This window comes from Theropithecus gelada, chromosome 8 (assembly GCF_003255815.1).
Source record: "Theropithecus gelada isolate Dixy chromosome 8, Tgel_1.0, whole genome shotgun sequence".
Taxonomy (NCBI): domain Eukaryota; kingdom Metazoa; phylum Chordata; class Mammalia; order Primates; family Cercopithecidae; genus Theropithecus; species Theropithecus gelada.
Window position 1 is genome coordinate 119,034,306 of NC_037676.1, and position 24,049 is coordinate 119,058,354.

The window sequence follows — 24,049 nt, forward strand, 5'->3', positions numbered from 1 at the left end:
CCTGGTTTTCAGTTAGGCTTCTGAGACTGACCTAGGGTATTTCTAGCACCTGCCTACCCACCTAGCTTGTTTGGAGCACCAAGGATGTACACCCACAGCATATCAGTTTGTATGTACTTAGCAGTTACACATATATATTTATGTCCCAAAGCTTCCTCTGTACCAGCCATTTGTTAGTTTCATTTTTATTCTTAATACATTCACACATAACAGTTATACATTTATTAAAATTTCAGGTCACATAGTTCTGTTAACAAAGAAGGTTGGAGACAAGCTAGTCTGTCTTCCATTTGTAGTCTAAGACCTCTTTTGAAAAATTCATTTGGTTTATATGGACAACTATTCTAGATAAGGCAAACAAATGAGGTGTTGGGCTATAATAACTTTTTCAGCCAACTTTCCCTTGGGGACCACCACCAACTGAATAACAAATACTCAAAAAAGTACAGCTTATAACACAACTTTTATTAGAAAAGTTATACATAACATAGCATCAACTATTTTCAAGAACAATATTAAACCCGATAAGCAACAAAAACCAGACTAACAAAATGTGTAACAAGAAACTAATGACCTTTCTAAAATCAAACATTCAATTATCTACAATGTCTTTTTACAAACGGGGAAAACTCCTTGGTTTACAGGCACGTCATATTGAATATAAAGCTGCAAAAGCAATTTTATACAATTACCACTCTCAAGAAACTGAATCATTAAAACAGTAATTACGAGTTCACAAATTTAAAACATTTCACATAATTTTAAATTATTGGGTATACACTGAAGTCTGAGTTTCAAAAGTGATGTTTTTGCCACAAAAGTTCCAACACTTAAGCTGTAACTTTCAGTGTTAACTTTGCCCTAAAAAGTTAAGACATATTCTGATAATCATAATAGTCACATGATTTCTGATGCTATCTGGTCTGTTAATAATAAAGTCTTTATTTGGACGTAGTTTTCTTCAATTAAATTACAGGAAACTGGATATAAGATTTCGTTGCAATGCTATTAAAGTTCCAAACACAGGAGTGTGCAGCACTGGAAAAGGAGATCAGTACTAAAACTTATAATAAATACCAGAGAAGCCATTAGTTTTTACAGCATTGTCTGCTTAAAAGCTAAGTTGACCAGGTGCATAATTTCCCATCAGTCTGTCCTTGTAGTAGGCAGGGCAATTTCTGTTTTCATGATCTGAATACTCAAATATATCCAAACATCTTTTAAAAACTTTGATTTATAGCTCCTAGAAAGTTATGTTTTTTAATAGTTACTCTACTCTAATCAGGCCTAGCTTTGCTCATTTTGGAACCTCACTAAAATAACAGATTTCAGGATAGCCAAGTTCATCAGAAAGACTCAAATGGAATGATTTACAAAACAGAACACTTAAACCAAGTCAGTCCTATCTTTTTGTAGCTGAAGGTTATCAGTCACAACACAATTTCACGTACACCTCTGCTCATTAGGGAATTACACTTAAAACGAATCTCAAGAGGGCGACCTTTGTTGTTTCAGATACCATCCCTAATCGGAGAGTGGTTAACAGGAAGATTGCCAGTGTTACTGATGGAAAGGCGTTTTTTTTTTTTTTCTTGTTAAAGACTCACACCATAGTTTTAAATTAAACTGTCAGGCATTTTCCCAGACAGGTTTTCCTTTTCAATACAGTAATGAAGAACTAAGATAAAAATCATGACTTTTGACTGCCGCTGAACATTATTACATGCACCTATATTGCACACATCTGTTCTGAACTGTTAAAATCATCTTCTGAGTCCTTGGGGTGCAGTTTTCTCCATCAGAACACAAACACAACCCATCTAATCAGTTTCCCTCAAAGATGAAATTGACAAATTTAATGTACTGGAAAAAAATGAAGAAAGAAAAAGGCAAAGACTTTGTACAGACAAAAATCTAAGTTTTCTCAAAGGGTTCTGTGTCCCCTACACATGGGGGCAATTCGTAAGCACTAGTGAATCAAACACTAGCTATAATGTTTCTAGCTCCTCATATAATATGGAACCTTGGTCCAGGTGTTGCAACGATGTCACTGTACGGTTCTTCCTGTGTCAGCTCAATAGCTTGCTGCTTTTTAAGAACCAAGAAGCTGTAGAACTTTGCGGCAGCTTGTTTTCTGTTCGTGTTTCGACATAACTCAAGCAAACTGATAGATTCAGCTCCAGTTTTAGCAAGAGCACGCTGAAATAAAACCAAAAAAGGATAACTTAAAGTAACCTGTAAAATATAGTAGTAATTCAGTGAGGATGCTGACACAGTTTGAGTATCTGTCCCCTCCAAATCTCATGCTGAAACGTGATTCCCCACTGTTAGAAATGGAGCCTAGTGAGGTGTTTGTGTCACGGGGTGGGGGTGGGGATGGGGGTGGTGGTGGATCCCTTATGAATGGTTCCCCGCAGCAATCAGTGAATTTTTGCTCATTAGTTAACAAGAGAGCTGGTTGTTTAAAAGAGCCTGGCCATCTCTCTCACCATGTGACACACCTGCTCCCCCTCTGCCTTCCACCATGACTATAAGCTTTCTGAGGCCTCACCAGAAGCAGACGCTGGTGCTTTGCTTCTTGTACAGTCTGCAGAACTGTGAGCCAAATAAACTCCATTTCTTTATAAATTACCCAGACTCAGGTATTCCTTTAGAGCAACACAAAACAGACTAACACAGATGCTAATTTTGGTTACTGGAAAAAACAAACTATATATTCTGCTCAGGACAAAGACTGCACTTTTTAAAACAGTATATGATCCTCATGTTAATCAAGAGGGTAAAAGGCCAAAGTATGTTATGGTACATCTAAAATCTAAATAAGAAAGTCCAAGAAACCAGCAAAATTGTTCTGGCATGTATTATTAAAATAATCAATTTATTTAGACAGCTAATGTAATATAATAGCAAAATCTAGCTCTTACAGTTTTTAAAGTAAAAAAAAAAATTAAATGTCAACTGTCCTATTTTAAGAAACCTTGAGCAACTTGCTTGGCATTCTGCAGATGTTCAAGGTATCTTGTCTGTGTCTAGGACATTAAAGCACAAGGAAAAGTGACATCTGATGCTACATAATGACCCAATAAATGTAATAATCCATCACATTAAATTTACTCAACGAAAAACAAGAAGGTGCAGGCATACAAAGGAGTTGTGTAATATGTCACCACGGTTCTGCTTTTCAGGCTTACTCTTGGCCTAATAGTTTATGTATTTAATTAAAACATTTAAAAATAATGTCGTTTTCGGAAAAGTTTCACAAAGGTATGCTTTCTGTTTCCAGCATGTAACTTTTTTTTTTTTTCAGGGAACAATGCCAAAACCCTTTGATAAAGCATTTTCCTCTAAGACAACAGCAGCAATACCTGAAGACCATGAAGCATCTGCTGAGTCCTTTTGTTCCATCTTCTTTCTTCCTGATCTTGATCACCGCCTGATGCATCTTCATCCTGAATGAAAATGACCCCCAAAAAGCTGACAAAACAAGTCCAATGCAAAATGAAGTATTTCTACATCTCCTAAAAGCTCCTCAACTACCCTGAGATTGTGTATTTTGAACTAAGAGAAAACTGTACTTAATGCTGCTGAGCAATCACTTAGCATCTAGAGTATAAACTGAAGAGTTTTTCTTAAATTACAAGGCAAAGTCCTCTGTTTATATGCAAGCAAACATTTGGCTAAAAGTATGCTTTTATACTGCAGTATAAGGATGCTGTCTACACACACTATGTGGTCTGTGGATGCTGCTGATCATGGAGCTTTTGGTTACTGGTCCCTCTTCAAGAACTTAAGGATAAAAATCAACTGTACCATTAAATATAATGTTTATTTCAACTAAATATACATACATAAATATTGTAACATGATTTTCCAGATGACTTATGTTCTGGCAGACTCCTAATCTCATTGTGGAGCAGTACCAAAGAGCCTGCAGACTAGCTAAGTTGAGGATTTATTATTGGTCTATATGGCGTTTTAAAATGAACAGGCTATAAACCTTATTATATATTTCACTTGAGCAACATAGTTCTCAGCCACGTGCTGCCTAAATGACTTTTTAAAGTCCAAGGTGGGTGCAAGGCAGCAGTTGTGATGTTCCCAGGCTATGCTGAAACTATATACAGAAACCACAACTATTTTAATACTCATTCACAACTAAGTCTGAGATAATGGCATACCCTCACACATAGGAATAGCTCTGAAGCTAATTTTGGTTGTAAAATAAGGTATTCATATTAAAGATATGCACTATTATTAGAATTAAGAACAGATGTTAATGAAAATTTATCCAATCCATAACCTTTTTTGGTCCTGAAGAAATTTAAACAGCTTCAATGCCACCTAAAGGACACCTTATTTTAAATTAAAAGGTTTAAGTAACATATCTGACAGAATATCAAACAGAAGAATAAATTCTAAGTTTTAACAACCTCAATGATCCACAAATAAGGAAGAAGAAGAGAGGAGGAGGAGGAGGAGGAGGAGAGGGAGGGAGGGAGGGAGGGAGGGAGGGAGGGAGGGAGGAGGGAGGGAGGGAGGGAGTAAGGGAGAAAGGAAGGCAGGAAGGGAGGAAGGAAGGGAGAAAGGCAGGGAGGAAGGGAGGGGGGAAGGAAGGGAGGAGGGAGGGAGGAACGAAGAAGAGGAGGAGGGAGGGAGGAAGGGAGGAGAAGGAGAAGGAGGAGGAGGAGGAGAAAGAGAAGGAGAAGGAGAAGGAGGAGAAGAAGGAGGACCTTCAACAGCGTAAACACGCCCCAGGAAAAAGAAACTGATTCCTAAAACACCTCTTACTTTGTAAAAAGAAAAAGTCATTCAAGGCTTCACTCAGTCTAAGTTTTTAGCAAAGTTATGCTTTACCCTGGGGTCCAACTAAAGGAAAAACAAAAACAAAACCCAGACAAGTGGAAAATGTACAGTTATCTGATTTCCAGCCCACCACAGATACAGAAGAAGTTATAAGTAGATGATAACAGCAGTTAAGAATTGACCACTGACCACAAGATAGTAAAAGCAGCTACAGGCAGTCTAGAAGTCAGGCAAGAAACCAGCGTAAGGGCAATTCCATGTCCTTCAACAGCCCACAAGGGAGCCAATGAGTTACAGCACAGCATAAAATTTGATGTTCCTAACGATGATCGATACCACTATGAATTTGGTAAAATTTTGCTTATATTCTTCTTTTTATATAACTCTGATGCTCAACATCAATTAAGTTAGCCCCAATATGAAAAATAAAAAAGCTGGCTGGAGGCTTTTGCTAAAGCTGGAATGAAAATTATTAATTAGTTTACCTCTTCCTCTTCATCATCTTCTTTTTCCTTTTCTTTCTCCTTCTCTTTTTCTGGCAGAAGTTCTAACTCTGGTATTAGCTGACAGATATTTGGAGGTTCTTCTGGGGGAAGCTCTACAGGTGGTATTTCCATCTGCTCTACCTGCTGAGGCTTAAAGCAATACAAATAAGACAATTTAAGATGTATGTTTTTAAAGTAGCTTATTTTAAATATGCAAATACACAGTGGCTGAAGTTTTCTAGTTGAAAATACTGAGATTATATCTCCACACTTCCCCACAAGAAAAAATTTATTATAGTATATATTTTTTTTGATTTTTTATAAAACTACATTGAAGTAGCTTACAAAAGAAACTGACCGTTATCTTAAACCATGTTTCATTTTCATACTTACTTTTTAGGAGTCAAATGTTTTTTAACTACTAAAGCTTCTGTAAGGTTATTATATTTTAACTTAAAAATCATAAGCTTTCACTCTGAGAGTCTTGAATGTCTCACGGCAGCAAATAATAGGAGTGAGGACATTGCTTTTCTGGGTCCACTTCCTATATTTATTTTCTCTCAGGCTTAATATAAAAGAGTTAAGAACATCAAAACCAGTCTTTAAGAAACCAAAGAATTACCAGAAGGAGGGTGGTTATGCAAGTCACCTACTCATTACTGTCTTCCTAGTCCTGAGCTAATACAGAAAAATGCTCTTATTGACAACTCTTACCACCAGAGGGCACAGAAAACTAGTTCTTAAAATTGGCAAAGTATTCTTGATGGAGGCTGAACAAGAAGCCTAAGGTTATCAAAAAGCCTCCCTTTGCTCAAATTCATTTATTCTATAGACTTAAGATTGGAAAGCCCTAAACCAAACCCTACTATTTCCTCCTTCATAATTGCTTAGCTTTCCTATCCTAGCCGAACTTAATGGTAGTCAAAGTTTGAATGAAGCAGACAGATAATGCTTTACATTTTCTCAGGTATTTGACAAGTTTATTCTGATTACTTAATAAGATGACCTAAAACTGCCTAGTACTGAAGGTATGCAGGAATGTTTGCCAAATAATAAATCAGAACCAACTTCAAAGTCAAGGATGCTCACTCTGGAGCACTCTAAAGCAATACTATTCAAAAAGAGTCGGAAAGACTGCGGAGACTCCCAGAACATATCCTCCCATTAGGAGTGGACTATCTATATCCTGTTGCTCTTCTTCCTCGGGACTCATTCCTTACCATTTTCTGTCAAAACCAAGATACTTTAAAAGGCCTCCCTAAACACCACTTGCTACTGCTGTATGAAAACCTTCAAATGACTTAATGGATAGATTTGCTTACTTACAGGCATCACAGGCTCTGGGTCAATTTGTCCAGCTTTTCGCTTAACTCCCTGAGGCGGTGGTGGAGGCATAGCTGACTCATCTATGTTTGTTCTGCTGGCCTCCATCACTGACTCCTGGAGGCGGCTTGGCTCTTCTATAATGGGCTCATCTGCAATTGGTCATATGAAGAGAAAACATAGGTCATACAGTTTTGAACATTATAGAACCATTTATTTTTTAAAACTAGTACACTAAGACATATGTAATGTTTTCTTTAATGAAGACGGCCAGATAAAATTTTAGTTCCATAAAGGTTTAGTCAATTTTTAGCAATATACGTAAAGGGGATCTTAAAAGGACAAGTCCTACCCCCAGTACGATGTAGGACAATTCTTTAGCAGACTATCTCCCCTGCCAGTTCTGAACCTTAAACCTCTGGAAAGACAGGAAGCTTCATACTTAAATAAGGCAATCAGGTCCAATGTATTTCCCTGCCCAAACATTTGAGTATATCTTTGATTCCTCATTTCTTTCACTCTGACAGTATAAAGGTAAATTTTAAGCCAAATACTCATGTGAACTTCATCAAGGAACTATTCTAACAGAACAAACCGATAACATCACGCTGCTGATGCTGCTGTTGCTGGTCCTCTCTAGGAACCTCTGGATTTTCAAATTCTTTGAGGAATTCATCCAAATTATCTGCCTCTCCTCCTTTCCTCCTTTTCCTAAGGTCTTCTGGTACAAGCGGTGTAAGACAGCGTGTAAAGAGCTATAAGAAAAAAAAAGAAATATTTCAATGATAAAATAAATCTAACTAAAGTCACCACTGATTTATATCTTCCAAAAGTATATTCTAAGTGTATAATTTAGCATGGCTTTTATCATATTCACAATTCATTCCATCTGAAAATGATTTTAAATGAGTTTTCAAATTATAACTGCAGACATTTTAGATAAACTAAAAAAATTGTATCCATTATCTCACAACCTTAAGGGGTTTTCCATTTATCTGCCTGCAGTTTATTTTCATATTCATCAACTAAAACTCATCCTAACTGGTCTCATACCAAACAGCTTTAAATTGTGTTTTCTTCACTTACATAGTAACCTTATTAGCTATCATTCAAACTATTTTTTATTTTTATTTTTTGAGTCGGAGTCTCGCTCTGTTGCCCAGGCTCGAGTGCAGTGGCACAATCTCAGCTCATTGCAACCTCCGCCCCCGGGTTCAAGTGATTCTTGTGCCTCAGCCTCCTGTGTAGCTGGGATTACAGTGTACCACCACACATGACTAATTTTTGTATTTTTAGTACAGACGGGATTTCACCATGTTGGCCAGGCTGGTCTCTAACTCCTGACCTCAAGTGATCCACTCGCCTCAGCCTCCCAAAGTGCTGGGATTACAGGCGTGAGCCACTGCTCCCAGTCTCATTTAAACTACTTTTAATGGTTACATATTTCATTTTGAACCATTCCTCTACTCTTAAAATGTCAGGCTTCTCTCTTTTTAAAACTGTGAACAAGAATGTAATCAACATTAACAGAGGTAGCTTTTCCATACTTTGAATTACTTCCTTAGGAAAAATTTCTAATAATGAAATTACTGAGTCAAAGAATAAATAGTTTAACGACCTTCTTAAAAATAATTATATGACAGTGCTTACAATAAAGAGCACAACTTTGTTGCTCTGGGATACTTTAGATTTAGAATATATTACTATATTCTAAATACACAGTAAAATCAATAGGTTCTGTGCATATCTCAACTTCAGACAGAATAGTAGCCGAACAGCACTGCTTCATTCACCAGACACCTGTGAATCTTATTTTGGAATATTGTGGAATGTGAGCAGAAAAGAGCCTATAAATGGAACAACAAACAAAAAAACCAAAAAACCTCCTGAAGCCAGAATTCTTTACTGTGGAAAAAGCAGAACCACTCATGTTTTATTCAGAAAACATTTCAAGAATTCAGATGTAAAACACACTAAGACGATATAACTAATAGTTCATTACAGACAGAAGTATTATTAAACATGTCAGTGGCTTTTTAAAATAAGGAAAATTCATTTTACATCTTTTAGAAATGCAGGTGTCACTTATCCATATATTTCAAATAAAGTTATGCCCAGTACACTGTGATTTAAGGCAGAAAAAAGAAAACGTGCCATACGGTTGCAAAATACTTAATCAAAAATGATTCAAAGGTTTTAGAATCTTTTTTTTTTAGATGCTCAGAATGTATATGAAGTAAAAATTCTGCAAACTGTATTACCTTCAGTAGTCTGTTATTCCACAAAGGCTGAGCAGGTAAAGAAAACAATTTTTCTACTCCTCCGGTCTCTTTCCACATCATCAGTTTCTTGGTGGGTGGTGCCAGATCCAAAGTAGTAACAATATCAGAATAATCACTAAGTTGTGCTCTAATTGTCTTGCTATCCAACTCTTTGACACTGTCAACAATGAGCTTCCTCTTCCTCTTGGCTTTTGTTTCTTTAACTGGAATGATAATAAAAAATAAGATCATTTTCCTGAGAGGCCAGCATGGAACACACAGTTACAAGATCTGGCCTGACTATATTCCCTGCTTTTCTACACACAAGACTCGAGCAGAAAAGTTAAACTTCATGAGGATAGAATGTTTTAACTGATGTTTTCCAACCATCATTTAGAATAGAGGCTGGAACAAAATAGAGGCATTCAACAAAAATTTGCTGAATGAGTATAGACTTTTAGCATAAAATAAGTAAAATGATGTAAGGTCCAATACATTTTTGCCTATGTAGTTTTATACTGCAAACAATGAACATATCATACCCTTCAGAGTTGGGCTCATTTTCTCATTTGAAACAGGGCCCATCACTCAAACTCACAGACTGAGTTTTCTTTAATGATTGCAAATACTATTATTTTTATTAGAAAAGTTATAATTCATATATGGCAGTTGTGGAAGCTGCTTGATAGAATGAAACAAGCCCAGGCCCAGTCAGATAGAACTGTAACTCCATCCTAGACATTTTAAAAGAGTCATTTCTAATCCTTAAAACTTACAAGTAGGTGGTATTGTCTCACTTTTTTAAAATGCAGAAAAGCTCATGGGGTTAAATAAAATCCTCAAAATTTCACCCTGTCAGACATACCCCAAAGGTTTTTGGATCAACACTTAAAATATACATATATGCACAAAAAGATGTTACACACAGTGAGAGTCTCTCTCTAATCTCACTATCTAATAAAGTATATATTTTACTTAATTGTACATTTCCCTCATCAATGGGAAACCCAAAAGGGTAATCTTGTTCTACTTAAAGGTAAAAACTATGTCTAAATTACACTGTAATCGATTTCAAGTATTCTTTCCTACTGTCCTCATAAACCATCTAGAAACTGTTAAGTTTTATATCCCCATTATCTCAAACTGTCATTCAGAAGCAGCCCTCCTCAAATATAAATAATGTGTCTTGCAATGTTACTTAAAAAAACTACAAGAAAAAAATTACTTATTCTAGAATTTTTGACATTTCCAGTTTTTAAATTTAAAAAGATTTCTTTTTTCAGAACGTGTGGAAAAAGGCAAATTCTAAGAGCACATAAAAAAAAAATTTTTCTTTTTGAAGAGACAGGTCTTACTATATTTACTGCCCAGGCTGGTCTCAAACTCCTGGCCTCAAGTGGTTTTCCTGGTTGGGCCTCCCAAAGTACTGGATTACAAGTGTGAGCCACCACACCAGCCTCCAGTTTTGTTTTGTTTTTTTAAAGAATACTTTTAGTTTTTCTCCAGCTCGTAGCCCAACTGTACAGCATTTAGAATTGTAATTTATTGAAAAATGCTTTTCCAGTGTTTTCTGGTTGTTACACATGTGAGCTGCTAACATTTTGGGAACCCCAGGAGACTAAGATACGCATTATCAGAAAGCTTGTTCTATACTTTTATATTTCACAGCAACTTGCACAGACATTCTACAAAATACTCAAAATTATAATTCGATAGAAGACTATGACAGATGACTATGACATAAAAGCAAGAAGCCTAGTTAACGAAAGCAACAGTAGCATATCAGTAGACAGGCAAAAAACCAGAAAAAAGCAAGAAGCCTAGTTATCTAAAACAACAGTAGCAGATCAGTAGACAGGCAAAAACCAGAAGTAAGACCTTATGTTGTATGCTGTATAAATCTAAAGGTTCATATGCTCACCAGTTATATCAATAGGTTCCAATGCAAATGCTTCTTCCTCATTTGGAACAAGTGTTGTTTGATCAGTCATGGTTGGCATTGGTTCAACGGGATCCACCGAATCAGGACTATCAGGCCCACCCACTGTAAAAAAAAAAAAAAAAAAAAAATACAGTCACAAAAACTTTGGTATGTAATATATATCCTACAAATGGTGGGAGAAAAATCTCTTCATGAAATAGAAAGAAATCCTATTATTACTAAGAAAAAATATTTTTCTAGTTAATGGGAAAGCCCCACCAGACTTGTAACTCAATTGGCCAAAAAATGGGGAGGGGCGCAAGATTAAACACAGAATCAGAACCAGTAATCAATCATAAGCACTGTACTTAAGGATATTTGTAATTCATTAAAAACTGTAACTTCTAGTTTGTCATCTTCTATGGTAAGTATCTTTTTGGATGCCATACAATCATCCCCAGAATCACTGAACATGAAATGCTTACTTGATACATTATCATCCTCATCCATATCGTCATGTGCAGGTTGCTCTGGCAACATCACCCCTGCCTCAGAGAGGGCAGGGGGGTCATCAAAGATACCGCCATCATTATTACTAATAAGTTTGTCATCTGAAATAGGGAATGTAAGTTAGTTGTAATTTCTAAAAGAAATGCCAAAACCACAATAGCCAATCAATGGAAAAACAAAATTACGTTAAAAGGGATAAAATTTAAACATATATTCAATTTTTATCTGTTTCTCCTCCAGGTAGTTTATAAAAGTATAAAACACTTAGTATATAAAAAAATTATCATTCTTCATTTGTATTTTCTAGTTCATTTATCTATTTTAAAAAATATTTACTTAACACAGCTATCAAACACAAACAGTTTTAAGTACTAATAAAATTCAGCATTCTGATAAGCATATTTAAGTTTTGTTATAATATTTTAAGAGGCTGATTTTACCGAAATGTCTTACTGAACCAACTGATCCCAATTCACTCACATATATCTAACAGTTATTCAAGACTCAGAATTAGCAACTGCTTCCAAAACTTTACAATAAAGAAATTCTGTTTATGTTCGAGTAACCATCATTTTCTCACATACCTAATATTCCACCATCATTTCCTTCTCCAAAATTATCATCCTTATATTGGTCTTCATATTCTAAATGGTTAATTTTCTCATTCAGATTGCTGGTGCTCTGTTCAGACTCTAATAGGAGGTTAGAAGTAGTAGTGCTTACTAACATGTCGTCATCCTCAAAAGCACTGCCTTCTCTCATTATCTCACGATCATCCATTCCAAAATCACCTAAACAAATTTTGTCATTAGTTTAGAAAGATAAGAAATAGCACTGTGATAAAACAGCTAATGATTTATTATAATTATGTCACATTTGCTTACTGAAGTCTTATCTTCAAATGTTAAAATATCTAGTTTAAACTTTAAATCTTAGCATCTAAATTTTTTAAAATGACTCAATTACACACAGCTACAATACTTGGGCATGACTAGCAAATTCAACCTTAGATCTAGATTTAAATGATCCTAAAATATGTTAAACTCTAAATATGTACATATGTTAAGTTACATTAATAGTCACAGCTTAAACTTTCTTGTTATAATGTGTTTCATCAAGAAAATAATCTGGTTCTGGGTACAGTGGCATGTGCCTGTAGTCCCAGCTACTTGAGGCTGAGGTGGGAGGATCACTTGAATCCAAGAGTTCGAGGCTGTAGTGTACTATAATCCTGCCTGTGAAGAGCCACTGCACTCCAGCCTGGGTAACACAGCACAGACCCCGTCTTTTAAAAAAGAGTATGGCTTGCTACTAGTTTTGAATACCTGTTTTTGAATAGCAAGTATAATAGGGAAACTAACCGTTCCAAAATGGTTGGTTTAAATGTGATCACTACTTCAATATTGGGACTCCTCGCAGAAATCAATATATAGGTTCTATGATTGTATATAGGGAGAGGAGTAGGTAAACAATTAGCTCTAAATATGAAAATGATGCTTAATATACTGGTAAGAAAGCCAAATTCTTTTCTTGATGAAAATGCATTACATGAAATTTTAAGTCTTTCTGTCAATGTGAATATAGTTTGGTTTTCTTCTGAAACTGCTATTAGCGGCACAATATAACATTATAAACTAATGGCTAGTAATTTGTTTCTCTTTTACCAAAATCATTTTCTTGTAAAATGCTGATGTTCCCAACTTCTTCTCTCATGGTTATCTCTTCCACTCTACTCTGATTCAAGCTGAACTGCTGGGCCACATCGATGTCACTTTAAAAGAAGGTCAAATACATTTTAGTCTCAAGTCTCACTGTGTTTATAAGAAAAAAAAATCCCAATTCTCTCTATAAGAAAAATTTAAAAAAAAATACACATATATACACACAACCCACCAAGTTTTAGAAGCCTTAATATTTAATATCTTCATACATTCCAGTATAATCCAAGAATGCAAGTGATTTGGAAATTAACTTGTATTTAAATTTGAAAAGCATCAATAATCAGCAAATACAATGTAATATGCAGAAGTCACTAAACCAAGTATAGAGGAAAAAATTAGAAATGATGGGCTAGATAGGCATGGGTTTTCATTAGGACCCTGCAACTTACAGGCGGTGTAAACTCGAAAGTTCCCTGACTTCCCTGAGACTCAGTTTCTTCCTCTAATAAAGAATAATCTCTCATATAGTTTAAAAATACTAAAAAATAAAAAGTGTACAACGCTAAACACCAATCTAAACACTATCAGCCATATCCAGAACATTAATACCTCAAAACAACTGACCAAGTCTGTACAAAAAAATAGACGGCAAGGAAAAAAAAATAGGAGGGAGGCAAAGCTATAATAGATTCTTAGGAGACCCATAAGCTATATCAACCAGATGCAGTTTGTAGACTTTGTTTAGCCTCAACTCAAACTGGAAAGAGGGGGAAAAAAAAAAAAAAAAAAGCCAACATGTCAACTGGGGACAGTTGAATGCTGACTAGATATCATATAGGCATACCTTGTTTTACTGCACTTTTTTTTTTACTGAATTTCACAGATGCTGAGTTTTTAATAAACCGAAGGTTTGTGGTAACACTGCCTTGAGCAAGTCTATTGGTGCCATTTTCCAGCAGCACAAGCTTACTTCATGTCTCTGTGTCATATTTGGTAATTCTCATGCTATTTAAAAACTTTTTATTATTATATCTGTTACCGTGATCTTGATTAGTGATCTTTTAAATTTTTTTGCTTATTTTTTAGTAGAGATGGGGGGGCGGGATCTCACTATATTGCCCAGGCTAGTCTCAAACTCCCGGCCTCAAGTGATTCTCCCACCTTAGCCTTCCAAAGCACAGGGATCACAGATGTGAGCCACCACACCTGGCCCAGTGATCTTTGATGCTTCGATGCTACTATTTTAATTATTTTGGGTGCCACAAAGGATGCCCAAATAATATGGCAAACTTAAGAAATGTTCTGTGTGTTCTGACTGCTCCTGCCCTCCCGCTCACCCTGCCCCTGCCCTCCCGCTCACCCTGCCCCCTGCAATGTTTCTCTCTCTTCTTGGGCCTCCCTGTTCCTTGAGACACAACAAATTGAAATAAGGCCAATTAATAGCCCTACAATGGCTACTATTTGTTCAAGTAAAACGAAGAGTCACACGTATCTCACTTTAAATCAAAAGCTAGAAATGACTAAGCCTGGTGAAGAAACCATGTCTAAAGCTGATTTAGGCTAAAAGCTAGGCCTCTTGCACCAAACAGCCAAGTTGTGAATGCAAAGGAAAAGTTCTTGAAGGAAATTAAAAATACTACTCTAGTGAACATGAATAACAAAACTACCTTACTGTTCATACGGAGAAAGTTTCAGTGGAATAGAAAGTTGGGAAGAAATTAATTTTAACCCTGATGCATGACTTTGAGGGGTTCAAGACTTCAGTGGAGGCAGTAACTGCAGATATGGTGGAAAAAGCAAGAGAACTAGACTTAGAAGTGGAGCCTGAAGGTGTAACTAAATTGATGCAATCTTGGAATAAAACTTTAACAAATGAGGAGTTAATTCTTATGGATAAGCAAAGAAATTGGTTTCCTGAGATGGATTCTACTCTTAGTGAAGATACTGTGAATATTGCTGAAACAACTACAAAGGGTTTAGAATATTTCATAAACTTGGTTGATAAAGCAGTGGTAGGGTTTCAGATGATTGGCTCCAATTTTGAAAGAAGTTCTATTGTGGGTAAAATGTTATCGAGTAGCATTATATGCTACAAAGAAATCTCCCATGAAAGAGTCAATCGATGCAGCACACTTCACTGTTGTCTTATTTTAAGACATTGCCGCAGTTACCTCAAACTTTAGCAACCACCACCCATTTCAGTCTGCAGCCATCAACATGGAGGCAAATCCTCCACCAGCAAAAGAACTGTAACTTGCTGAAGGCTGAGATGATCACTAGCATTTTTTTTTTTTTGCAGTGAAGTATTTTTAAGTTATGCCCACTGCTTTTTTAAACATAATACTATTACTGCACACTTAATAGCTATAGAGTACAGTGTGAACATAATTTTTATAGGCACCGTGAAACCCCAAAATTTGTGTAACTTGCTTTACTGCAGTGGAACCAAACCCACAGTATCTCCAAAGTATGTCTATAATAAGGAATTACTGATAATTTTTTTAAAGGTGTGATGTGTTATGGAGGCTTTAAAAATTCTTTTACCCCTAAGAGACAAATATCGAACTATTTACAGATGAAATAAGATTATCTGTTACTTAATTTAAAATAATCTGGTGGGGGCTGTGAGGTAAGCTGGGGGAAAAATAGATGTAATAAGACTGGCAATATACTTGTAATTTAACAAGCTGAATGACATCTAAGGTTCATAATCCTAATTTCTCTAGTTATTAGTTATGTTTAAAAATTTCCACAATAAAAAATTTTCAAATAAAATGTCAAAAGGAGAGAAAAAAGTAAAATAGCTAGATAGAGCCTAGAACTAATCAATACACATGCAATAACAAAATAGGTCATGAACTTACTCTAATTAGAAGCCACAGATCATTTCAAAAAGCAGAGAAATTTGTAACAGTGTAGAGTGGCTTGGTTGTCAGTTATGCTACTAAGTCCCTTGGAAAGTTACAGTCACGTTCCATCATGGCATGATAGCTGGATGGTAGGTAATGGCTTGAGAAAAGGGAAACATACTACAGTACTCTGCTATAACGGCCATTTCTGTGTAACTCTCTCCTCTCAAATGTGTGTCGTGACAATGACCCTTTGTTGCTCTTCATAAAAAGTTATCTCGCATGTTCATTTAAAACAAAAATAAAAACAAACCAGAACAGAATTATGGCTCTGAGTATAGCCTGGCCAAGAAGATAACCAGTAGCCGACTTTAACATGTAACTCTGAAAAATATCATGAAGCAACAGTTTACAATCCCTGCTATCATTATGTAACAAGCATACCTGACTGTTTCAGTTTACATAAGCTTTGGCCTAAGCGCGTCAAAACTCTCACATCTTAGCTGTGTTAAAGCTGACATCCACATGATTTTCTTACAGAAGAACAACTTTCTAGGTTTTATGTTCCGTATTTATATACTATCCTAAACAAACATACATATGCATTTTAGCTACCTGTTAATGTAAAACATTCCAAGGAAAACTATATATTTGAAAGCTAATACTACTGCTTTTTGTAGACCAAGTCAACAATTTTTTTTAAAAGAAGACACATACTCTAAGTCAGGCAGTGGCTGATCAAAGTCATGAAATTCTTCAGGTAAAGTAATGGCATTATAAGCTGCTTCCCGATTTTCCTCAGGCAGGTCAACAACACCTAGAAAAGAAATGGTAAGCTTGAATATCTAGCTACCCATAAATTATCTAGGGATTAGAGAGAGATAAGTAGGTATAATTTCCTAAGTTTATATTCTAATAGAAAGGTTGATAACATATGCAAAATACCTTGAAGCACAAGTACTTCTCTTTTTCCATGCTCATAAATCGTATTCCTTGCTTTAGGAAAAAGTCAAAGCACTAATTATGCATTAAGCTCATAAATGTTTAAACGGACATATCAACAAATAACCAGTAATAGTTTCCTAATTAAACAGGATATTTATGAGGGCGGAAAAAGAATGACTGCAAAAGAGTACCTTAAATGTTAAAAGGAGCTGGTTATTTTAGAGAAAGAATTACACAATTTTAATTTTCTTTATATTTTTCAAGTTGTCTATAATAAATATGCCTTACTTTGAAAGACAAAAAGCATGTTAGATAAAATGTGCTGTTGGTCACATGTTAAGTATTGTAGTCTTTTCCTAAATATTTTACTTTTAAATAAAATCTTAGATCTCAAACATTTTACTGTTCAAATATTGACATAAACTGAAGTACTAGAATGTAACCTCAGTAGAAACTGTTTAAGGTGTTTCTACTATACACATTATTTTCATTAGAATAAAAATTTCATCAATGCTTTTAAAAATTATAGAAAGATACGTGAATTTAAATATTAATTATCTACTCAGATGGTGGTGTGGTTGGCAGACTCCAGTTTTACAACTGATCATTACCTAAAACAAAATAACAAAAAACTACAAAGAATATTTACTCAGGAAAAAAAGTTTAAAATCCTAAAATTGTCTTTTCTGAGCTATATTTTAAAAAATCATTACATAACAATTAAGTTTTCAACATTTCAACCTCTTGATGACTCAGTCTATGTAAGCTGCTGAAAAAAGTATTAAAAAGGCAGCTCCAAAGGAAGAACAAAAAAGGGGGTGAGCTCCATTACCTCACAGGGAGAAGAGATGCAAGTAGGTTTCCTCCCTTGAAGCACTGCCTCCCCAAGCCTTGCACTATCTTTGAAGGGTTCCTTGTATTGCAATTACAATAAAGCAAGTAGATTTAGAAAATGTGTTTAGCTAAGTAACACAAAAAAACAAGAGAAACTCCAAAGTAAAAAAAAAACAAGTTCAACAATACCTGGCCGAAAAGCCATCTTTATCTTAATGAATGCTTCATTACAGTCTGCAAGAAGGTATTTGGCTTTCCTGTGATAGATTCGAACTACTCCCAGTAAGAGATGTCCTGATGTCCGTAATGCCATTTTCACCTACAAATAAAACATTAATCATATTTCAAAACCTGCATTTCGTGCTATTTATAGTCATTTTTTAATCTTTTTCCTTTAAAGTTGCCTTACAATCACGTACATTTCTCACTGTCCTTATCTATAAATTCCCTGAATATTGAATATCCTGAAAAGACACAGTAAGTGGTAATTCATGAATTAACACAAACATGAAGGAAGCTAGGAAGTGAGCACTAAACCATTCCATGAATTGTGTCATTAGCACATTAAGGAGCACGTAACACTTTTGGTTGCCAGACCAGAGCCATTGTTTCTTGCTGGCTAAGTCAATTCTGATTTTGTTTGAGAAGCAAATGTCCCGCACATTGACAGATGTCTCATTCTTCTCTACTAATACCTGTTCATGAGTGGGCATGAAACAGTCAATTGAGTAATAGGTGAAGTATGCCAGAGAGTTTCCGAGAAAGATTTTCCCCCAAAAAGAACAACGTCTCTCTCTTCCTTCCCTCTTTCCTGCTTTGTGAATAGGTAGGGCTTGCTTGGTGCTTCACGCAGTCACCCTGTAAACCACAATGCTAAAGTATGAGGACAAGAAGCCAACACACTAAGGATGGAGAATCCTTGGATGACATAATCAAGCTGCTGAACCAATCTCAGATCTCCCTGTTTCCAAAATTTTAGTTAATTAAGTCTGTTATTTCCCTTATTAAGTTACTTTTTACTAAGTTTCCATTAATTGGAAAGCATACTGATTTAAAAACAAGGTTTGGAAAGCATACTAATTGATAAAGAACAATAGTAGCCATAGCTTTTCACCAGAAAATATACTCCCAACCTTTTTTCAAGGCAGATCTTGATCAACATTAATATGAGATACAGTAGGTGGAAAAGCAGTAGTTGATAAAATAATGAGACAAGACTCCATCTAAACACAAGTATTCAAAATTACTCTAGCCATAAGGAAAATTTACTGAAAGAACAAGGCAATATGAACTCAAACATCCCCAGATACTTTCCAAAACCATGCCATAAAACGCAACAAGTTCTAAGGTAACAAAAAAAGCTTTTAAACATTTGCTTCATGTTTCAATTATGCTTAGTTTATTGTTATTTGTAAAAGAAAATATTGTATTTTAAATTTTATGTATATTCTCTATAGCACTCTAGGACCCTGCTTATGACACTCAGGTTCTGTATTTATGAGCATTTTATGTGACTTACAGCATAAAGGATGATGTCTATGGCCATACATTTTTAGACATCTGAAATTATACCAAATTTGTGATCAGATTCAGAATGTATCAGATGATGAATCCCTAATTTAAAAAAAAATTCAAATTAAAATGTTGCTCCTAATGGAAAAACAGAATCTGTTATGTGGTGCTATAAAATTCAAAATTAATATTGACTGAACCTTCACCTAAGAATGGAGGAGGGAAAAAACCTCTGCTAACTATTATCTTATCTAGCACTAGCAACTTTCAAAAAGTGGTGTTTGGGCAAAAGCTTTCTTTCTGGATTAGTTTGGTTCAGAGTTTAGCCTAGCAGTAGGTAAAATGACGTATGGCATATGTTTTTGAGCCAGGGTGTGTTAAAGTGTAAACATAAATATAATAAAGATTTCAGGCTACATATTCTGGGAAGGCTCTGCAAAGGGGGCCAGTGGCTCTTCCAATGGGGGAGTGGAAGAGAGAAGAGAAAAAGAGTATGCAAGCTCGCAGTTGCAAATAAGCCACGTGTGACACTTATGCTAAACAACTAAACCAACATTTTCATAACACGAACTGCACACCAAAGCAAACATTAGAAATTTCAGGCCAGCTCACTCTCTGGAAATATCTTTACATCTCGTTACCAAATAGATAAAAGCTCAGTCAGAAATGGTTTAAAAAATTTGAAGTAAGAGAAATCACTTTCTCTCATAAACACATTACAATCTTTTACATTATTCCTGAACTGTCTGCTTTCCTTTGTGGCTGTTCGTGTATATGTTCATTATCAGATTGTCTCATACTCTTTTGTAGTGTCCCTAAAGGGGCACAAAGTACTCGGTATATATCATGAAAAAATCTGTTATCCTTTTAAGCTGAACACTCGATACTTGCTTACGGATGTTAAAGATTAGCCACACATATACTTTCCAGAAAAGAGTACGATTTCTACCTTTTCCATTAACTTATCCCAGCAAGCATACCTATTTAAAAAAAATGGAAAATACCAATGTTCTCATACAATTTGACCAGCACTGCAAACTGGTACAATCTCACCAGAACAAACTGTTAGTATTTATCAGAAATCTCAAAAACATGTACATCACTTGGCCTATCAATTATAATGCTAAAAATAAATCTTAAGAAACACTTAAGGGTGTGAACAAACATTTAACAAAAAATGTTTACTAAATGGCTAGTCTTTAAAAAGAAAACAAAACAACCTGTAATCCTACCACCTACAGAAATCTGTAATAATCTTTTGGTATGCCTTCTAGGCTTTCCTGTGTACATGTACACAAGTTTTCTTTGTGTATATACATAAAAACTAACATAACAATTGTTAGAAGGCTGCATCCAGGAAATAGAGCAAAACTTAGGAAAAGGCACAGATTTCTCATAAACACCCCCTTCCTCACACACAGATAATCTTACCCACAATTGACACCTCTCATCAGTGTTGCATTTATTAAAATTGATAAACTTATAACACATCATTACCAAAAGTCCCTAGTTCACAACAGGGTTCACACTTAGTGTTATACATTCTGCGAGTTTGGACAAATGTAAATGACATTTGTCAACTATTATACTATCAAGTAAAACAGTTTTACTGCTCTAAAAATAATCGTCTGCGCTCTGCCTACTCACGCCTCCATTCTCTCCCCAACCTCCCATCTTTTTACTGTCTCATTTGTATAGTTTTGGCTTTTCCAGAATGTCCTACAGCTGCAATCACATAATATATAGCCTTTTTAGATTGGCTTATTTTACTAAGTAATATGCATTTACAGCACTTCCACCTCTTTTTTTTTTTTTTTTTTTTTTTGAGTCAGGGTCTCAAATAAAAGCTCCTCTAAGGAACAGGTCAGTAAACAATATTTGGGCACTGCCCTGACTGATGCTTATTTGCCATTAAAAATAGGCAAATCAAAATATCAGTGCATATAGAGAGTTTTTTAAAGAAAAAGAGAATCATACCGTAATCATATCAAATGTATCTAGAGGTGATAAGGACTTCACATAATAAAGAAAAACTTCGAAGGATTTTCCTTGCCCTCCAATGCACCTACCTAAAAAACTTTCAGAAGTTCTATTTTCACATATCAATAAAAAATCAACAAAGTGAATAAAAATGTCAACATCAAACATACCTTTGGTGAGATGATACTCTCCACGCTGCTCTCTAAATTACACTCAAACACATGGGCTTTGGTTAGCTTCTTATCCCAATGGGCCGCTAGCCAAATTTTGGCCAGCGGCCCTCTTTTACTGAGAACAAAATGTGCGTAGAACATTGTTCTGGTTGGCTATGAAAATAGAAGAAAACCTAAGGGGAAAAACAGTTAATGTAAATATCATCTGACAATTCAAATACTTATCAAGACATAAGAAATCTAAAATTTTTCTTCACTAATATAAAAACTATAAAAGGCTTGAGTAAATGTTTAATATGTATTTTAAAAACAACAGATTTAAAACAAATCTATTCTTTTAACTTTAGAGAGAAGAAAAAAAAAAACAGACCCCAAAATACTAAGAGCTAAAAGTAAAAGGGCCAAGAGTCAAATTGCTTTCATGCCTTGTTTCATTTCTATCATGACTGACAGTAGAAATAGTCTGTTTACTGGCCAGAAGTTAGAGAATATATTTTTCATGGCAAGAAAAGAAAATCTATGAAGAAAGATACTCAGATACAGGTATCAATCTGTGGAAATTTCCATTTTTAGAATCCCATTAAAAATCGTGATTCTGGGATAAATTATCTGTAAAACTGCTACTACACGAAAAGTACTGTACTAAGCATTTCACATTCCACCAAGCAAAGCTAAGCAGGTGGGCTGGCCCCATTTTACAGGTGGGTAGTTTGGAAAAATCGAGGTTCAAAAAAAGGTAAAGAATTATATATATAGTTTTCTTAACTCAAGAACTTACAAAGCATTTGTCTACTTATAATTTAAATATGAAATCAGGGACCATGGTACAGCAGAAGATTTATCTTATGACTGAAAGTCTTGGAATCACAAATATGTTACTGACATTTTACTTTCCTTCAGCACTCTAATGTATTAAGAAAGGCAGCCTGAAAATCCCAGTTCAGAAGAGTATGTTAGCTGCATGAATTTCCAGATTTAAAACAAATCTATTTTTTTATTTTTTTCTAAAATGTCCACTACTAGAAAACGATATATGCCTTGCTTTATAGAAACAAAATCAAGTACATGTACAATACATAAAAAGCACTTTAAAATTTTAATTTGAAATAGTCACAGGGAGTTATACAGACAGTAGGTCCTGTGTACTTTACCTAGTTTCTCCCAATGGTGACATCTTAAATAACCACAATATAGTATCAAAACCAGGGCACTGACATTGGTTCAATATGTCTATAGACTTTTATAACAGTTTATCACATGTGCAGATTTGTATAATCACTACTGCAAAAAGATACATAGTTATTCCATCACTATAAAACTCTTCACATTCATCCCTCTCTTCCTGCCATTCCTAAGTCTTGACAAGCACCATTTCTAATTTCTAATTCTACATTTCTAATTTTGTCACTGTTTTTCTTTTAAGAGATGGGGTCTCATTTTGTCTCCCAGGCTGGAGTGCAGTGATGCGATCATAGCTCACTGCAGCCTTGAACTCCTAGGCTCAAGCAATCCTGCCTTAGCCTCTCAAGTAGTTGGAACTACAGGTGTGAGTCACCACACTGGACTTAATTTTGTTGTTTTGAGAAAGTTATATAAATGAATCATATACTATGTGACTTTTTGAAATGGCTTTTTGGATCTAGCACAATGCTTCTGTGATCCAAGCTATTATATTTATCAATAGTATATTCCCTTTAACTGTTGGACAGCATTTCATGGGATGCATATACCACCATATGCTTGGACATTTACCTACTGAAGGACATTTAGTTGTTTCCCAGTTTTTGGCTATTACAAATAAAGCTTCTATAAATATTCATGTACATATTTTTGGTGAACGTTAAGTTTTCATTTCTCTAGGACAACTGTCCCGAAGTGTGACTGCTGACAAGTATCATATTTGTTTAGTTTTTAAAGAAATTTTAATACAGTTATTAAAATAAGTGAGTTTTTTTACATTTATAGACAAGATCATCAAATTTATATGGAAAAGAAAATAAACTAAAAAAGCTAAAACTATTTTTTTAAAAAGTGAGAAAAATTAGTCTATTTGATTTCAAGACTTACTGCATAGCTATAATACTCAAGATTGGTATTGGCAGAGGAAACACAGTCAATGGAACAGAACTGAGAATCCAGAAATAGCCCGCACAACTAAGTTCAACTGATTTTTTTTTTTTTTACAAAGATGCAAAAGCTATCTAATGGAGAAATGATAGATTTTTTCAACAAACGGTGCTAAAGTGATTAAATACGATCTGAAGGCCAGAAAACATGCACGCATGCACACACACGCACGCACGTACCCCCAACAAAACAAAAACGGCAAGGAAAAAACCCTCCACCTAAATGTCACACATTATATAAAAATTCAAAACAGACAAAACTTTTAAAAAATGGCAGGGGGAACCTTCAGTATCTAAAGCTTGGTAAAAATTTTGACACAACACCAAAAACACAACCCATGAAAGAAAAGTTCTTGCTCAATAAACTCGCCTTTATCAAATTAAACTTTTGCTCTATGAGAGAAATGCAAAGACAAACTATAGACTAGGGAAAAAATATTTGCAAACCACACATCTGACTAGAACTCAGATATAGAGTATGTAAAGAATTCTCAAAACTTCAGGGGTAAAAAGAAAAAAAAAATCCAATTAGAAAGTAAGCAAAGAGGCAAGCATGCTGGCTCATGCCTGTAATCCCAGCACTTTGGCAGGCCAAGACAGGCAGATCACTTGAGGCCAGGAGTTCTTTTTTTTTTTTTTTTTTTTTTTTTTTTTTTTTTTTTTTTT

At 35.1% G+C, this 24,049-nt stretch overlaps 1 protein-coding gene across 2 annotated transcripts in view; it reads right to left on the minus strand.

Annotated features, from left to right (window-relative positions):
- Nucleotides 1-444: 444 nt before the first annotated feature.
- RAD21 (RAD21 cohesin complex component) overlaps nt 445-24,049 on the minus strand; it is a 29,341-nt gene continuing 5,736 nt past the window's right edge. For both annotated transcript variants that reach the window (XM_025393663.1, XM_025393664.1), the window contains exons 2-14: nt 21,255-21,430; nt 17,782-17,911; nt 16,531-16,630; nt 12,968-13,074; nt 11,888-12,094; nt 11,279-11,404; nt 10,794-10,916; nt 8,873-9,096; nt 7,207-7,366; nt 6,615-6,763; nt 5,289-5,438; nt 3,366-3,449; nt 445-2,199 (exon numbers count right to left, since the gene is read on the minus strand). In XM_025393663.1, coding sequence (XP_025249448.1) covers nt 2,008-2,199; nt 3,366-3,449; nt 5,289-5,438; nt 6,615-6,763; nt 7,207-7,366; nt 8,873-9,096; nt 10,794-10,916; nt 11,279-11,404; nt 11,888-12,094; nt 12,968-13,074; nt 16,531-16,630; nt 17,782-17,911; nt 21,255-21,398 — 1,896 coding nt within the window. In that variant the 5' untranslated portion in view covers nt 21,399-21,430 and the 3' untranslated portion in view covers nt 445-2,007. The remainder of the gene's footprint in view (nt 2,200-3,365; nt 3,450-5,288; nt 5,439-6,614; nt 6,764-7,206; nt 7,367-8,872; nt 9,097-10,793; nt 10,917-11,278; nt 11,405-11,887; nt 12,095-12,967; nt 13,075-16,530; nt 16,631-17,781; nt 17,912-21,254; nt 21,431-24,049) is intronic.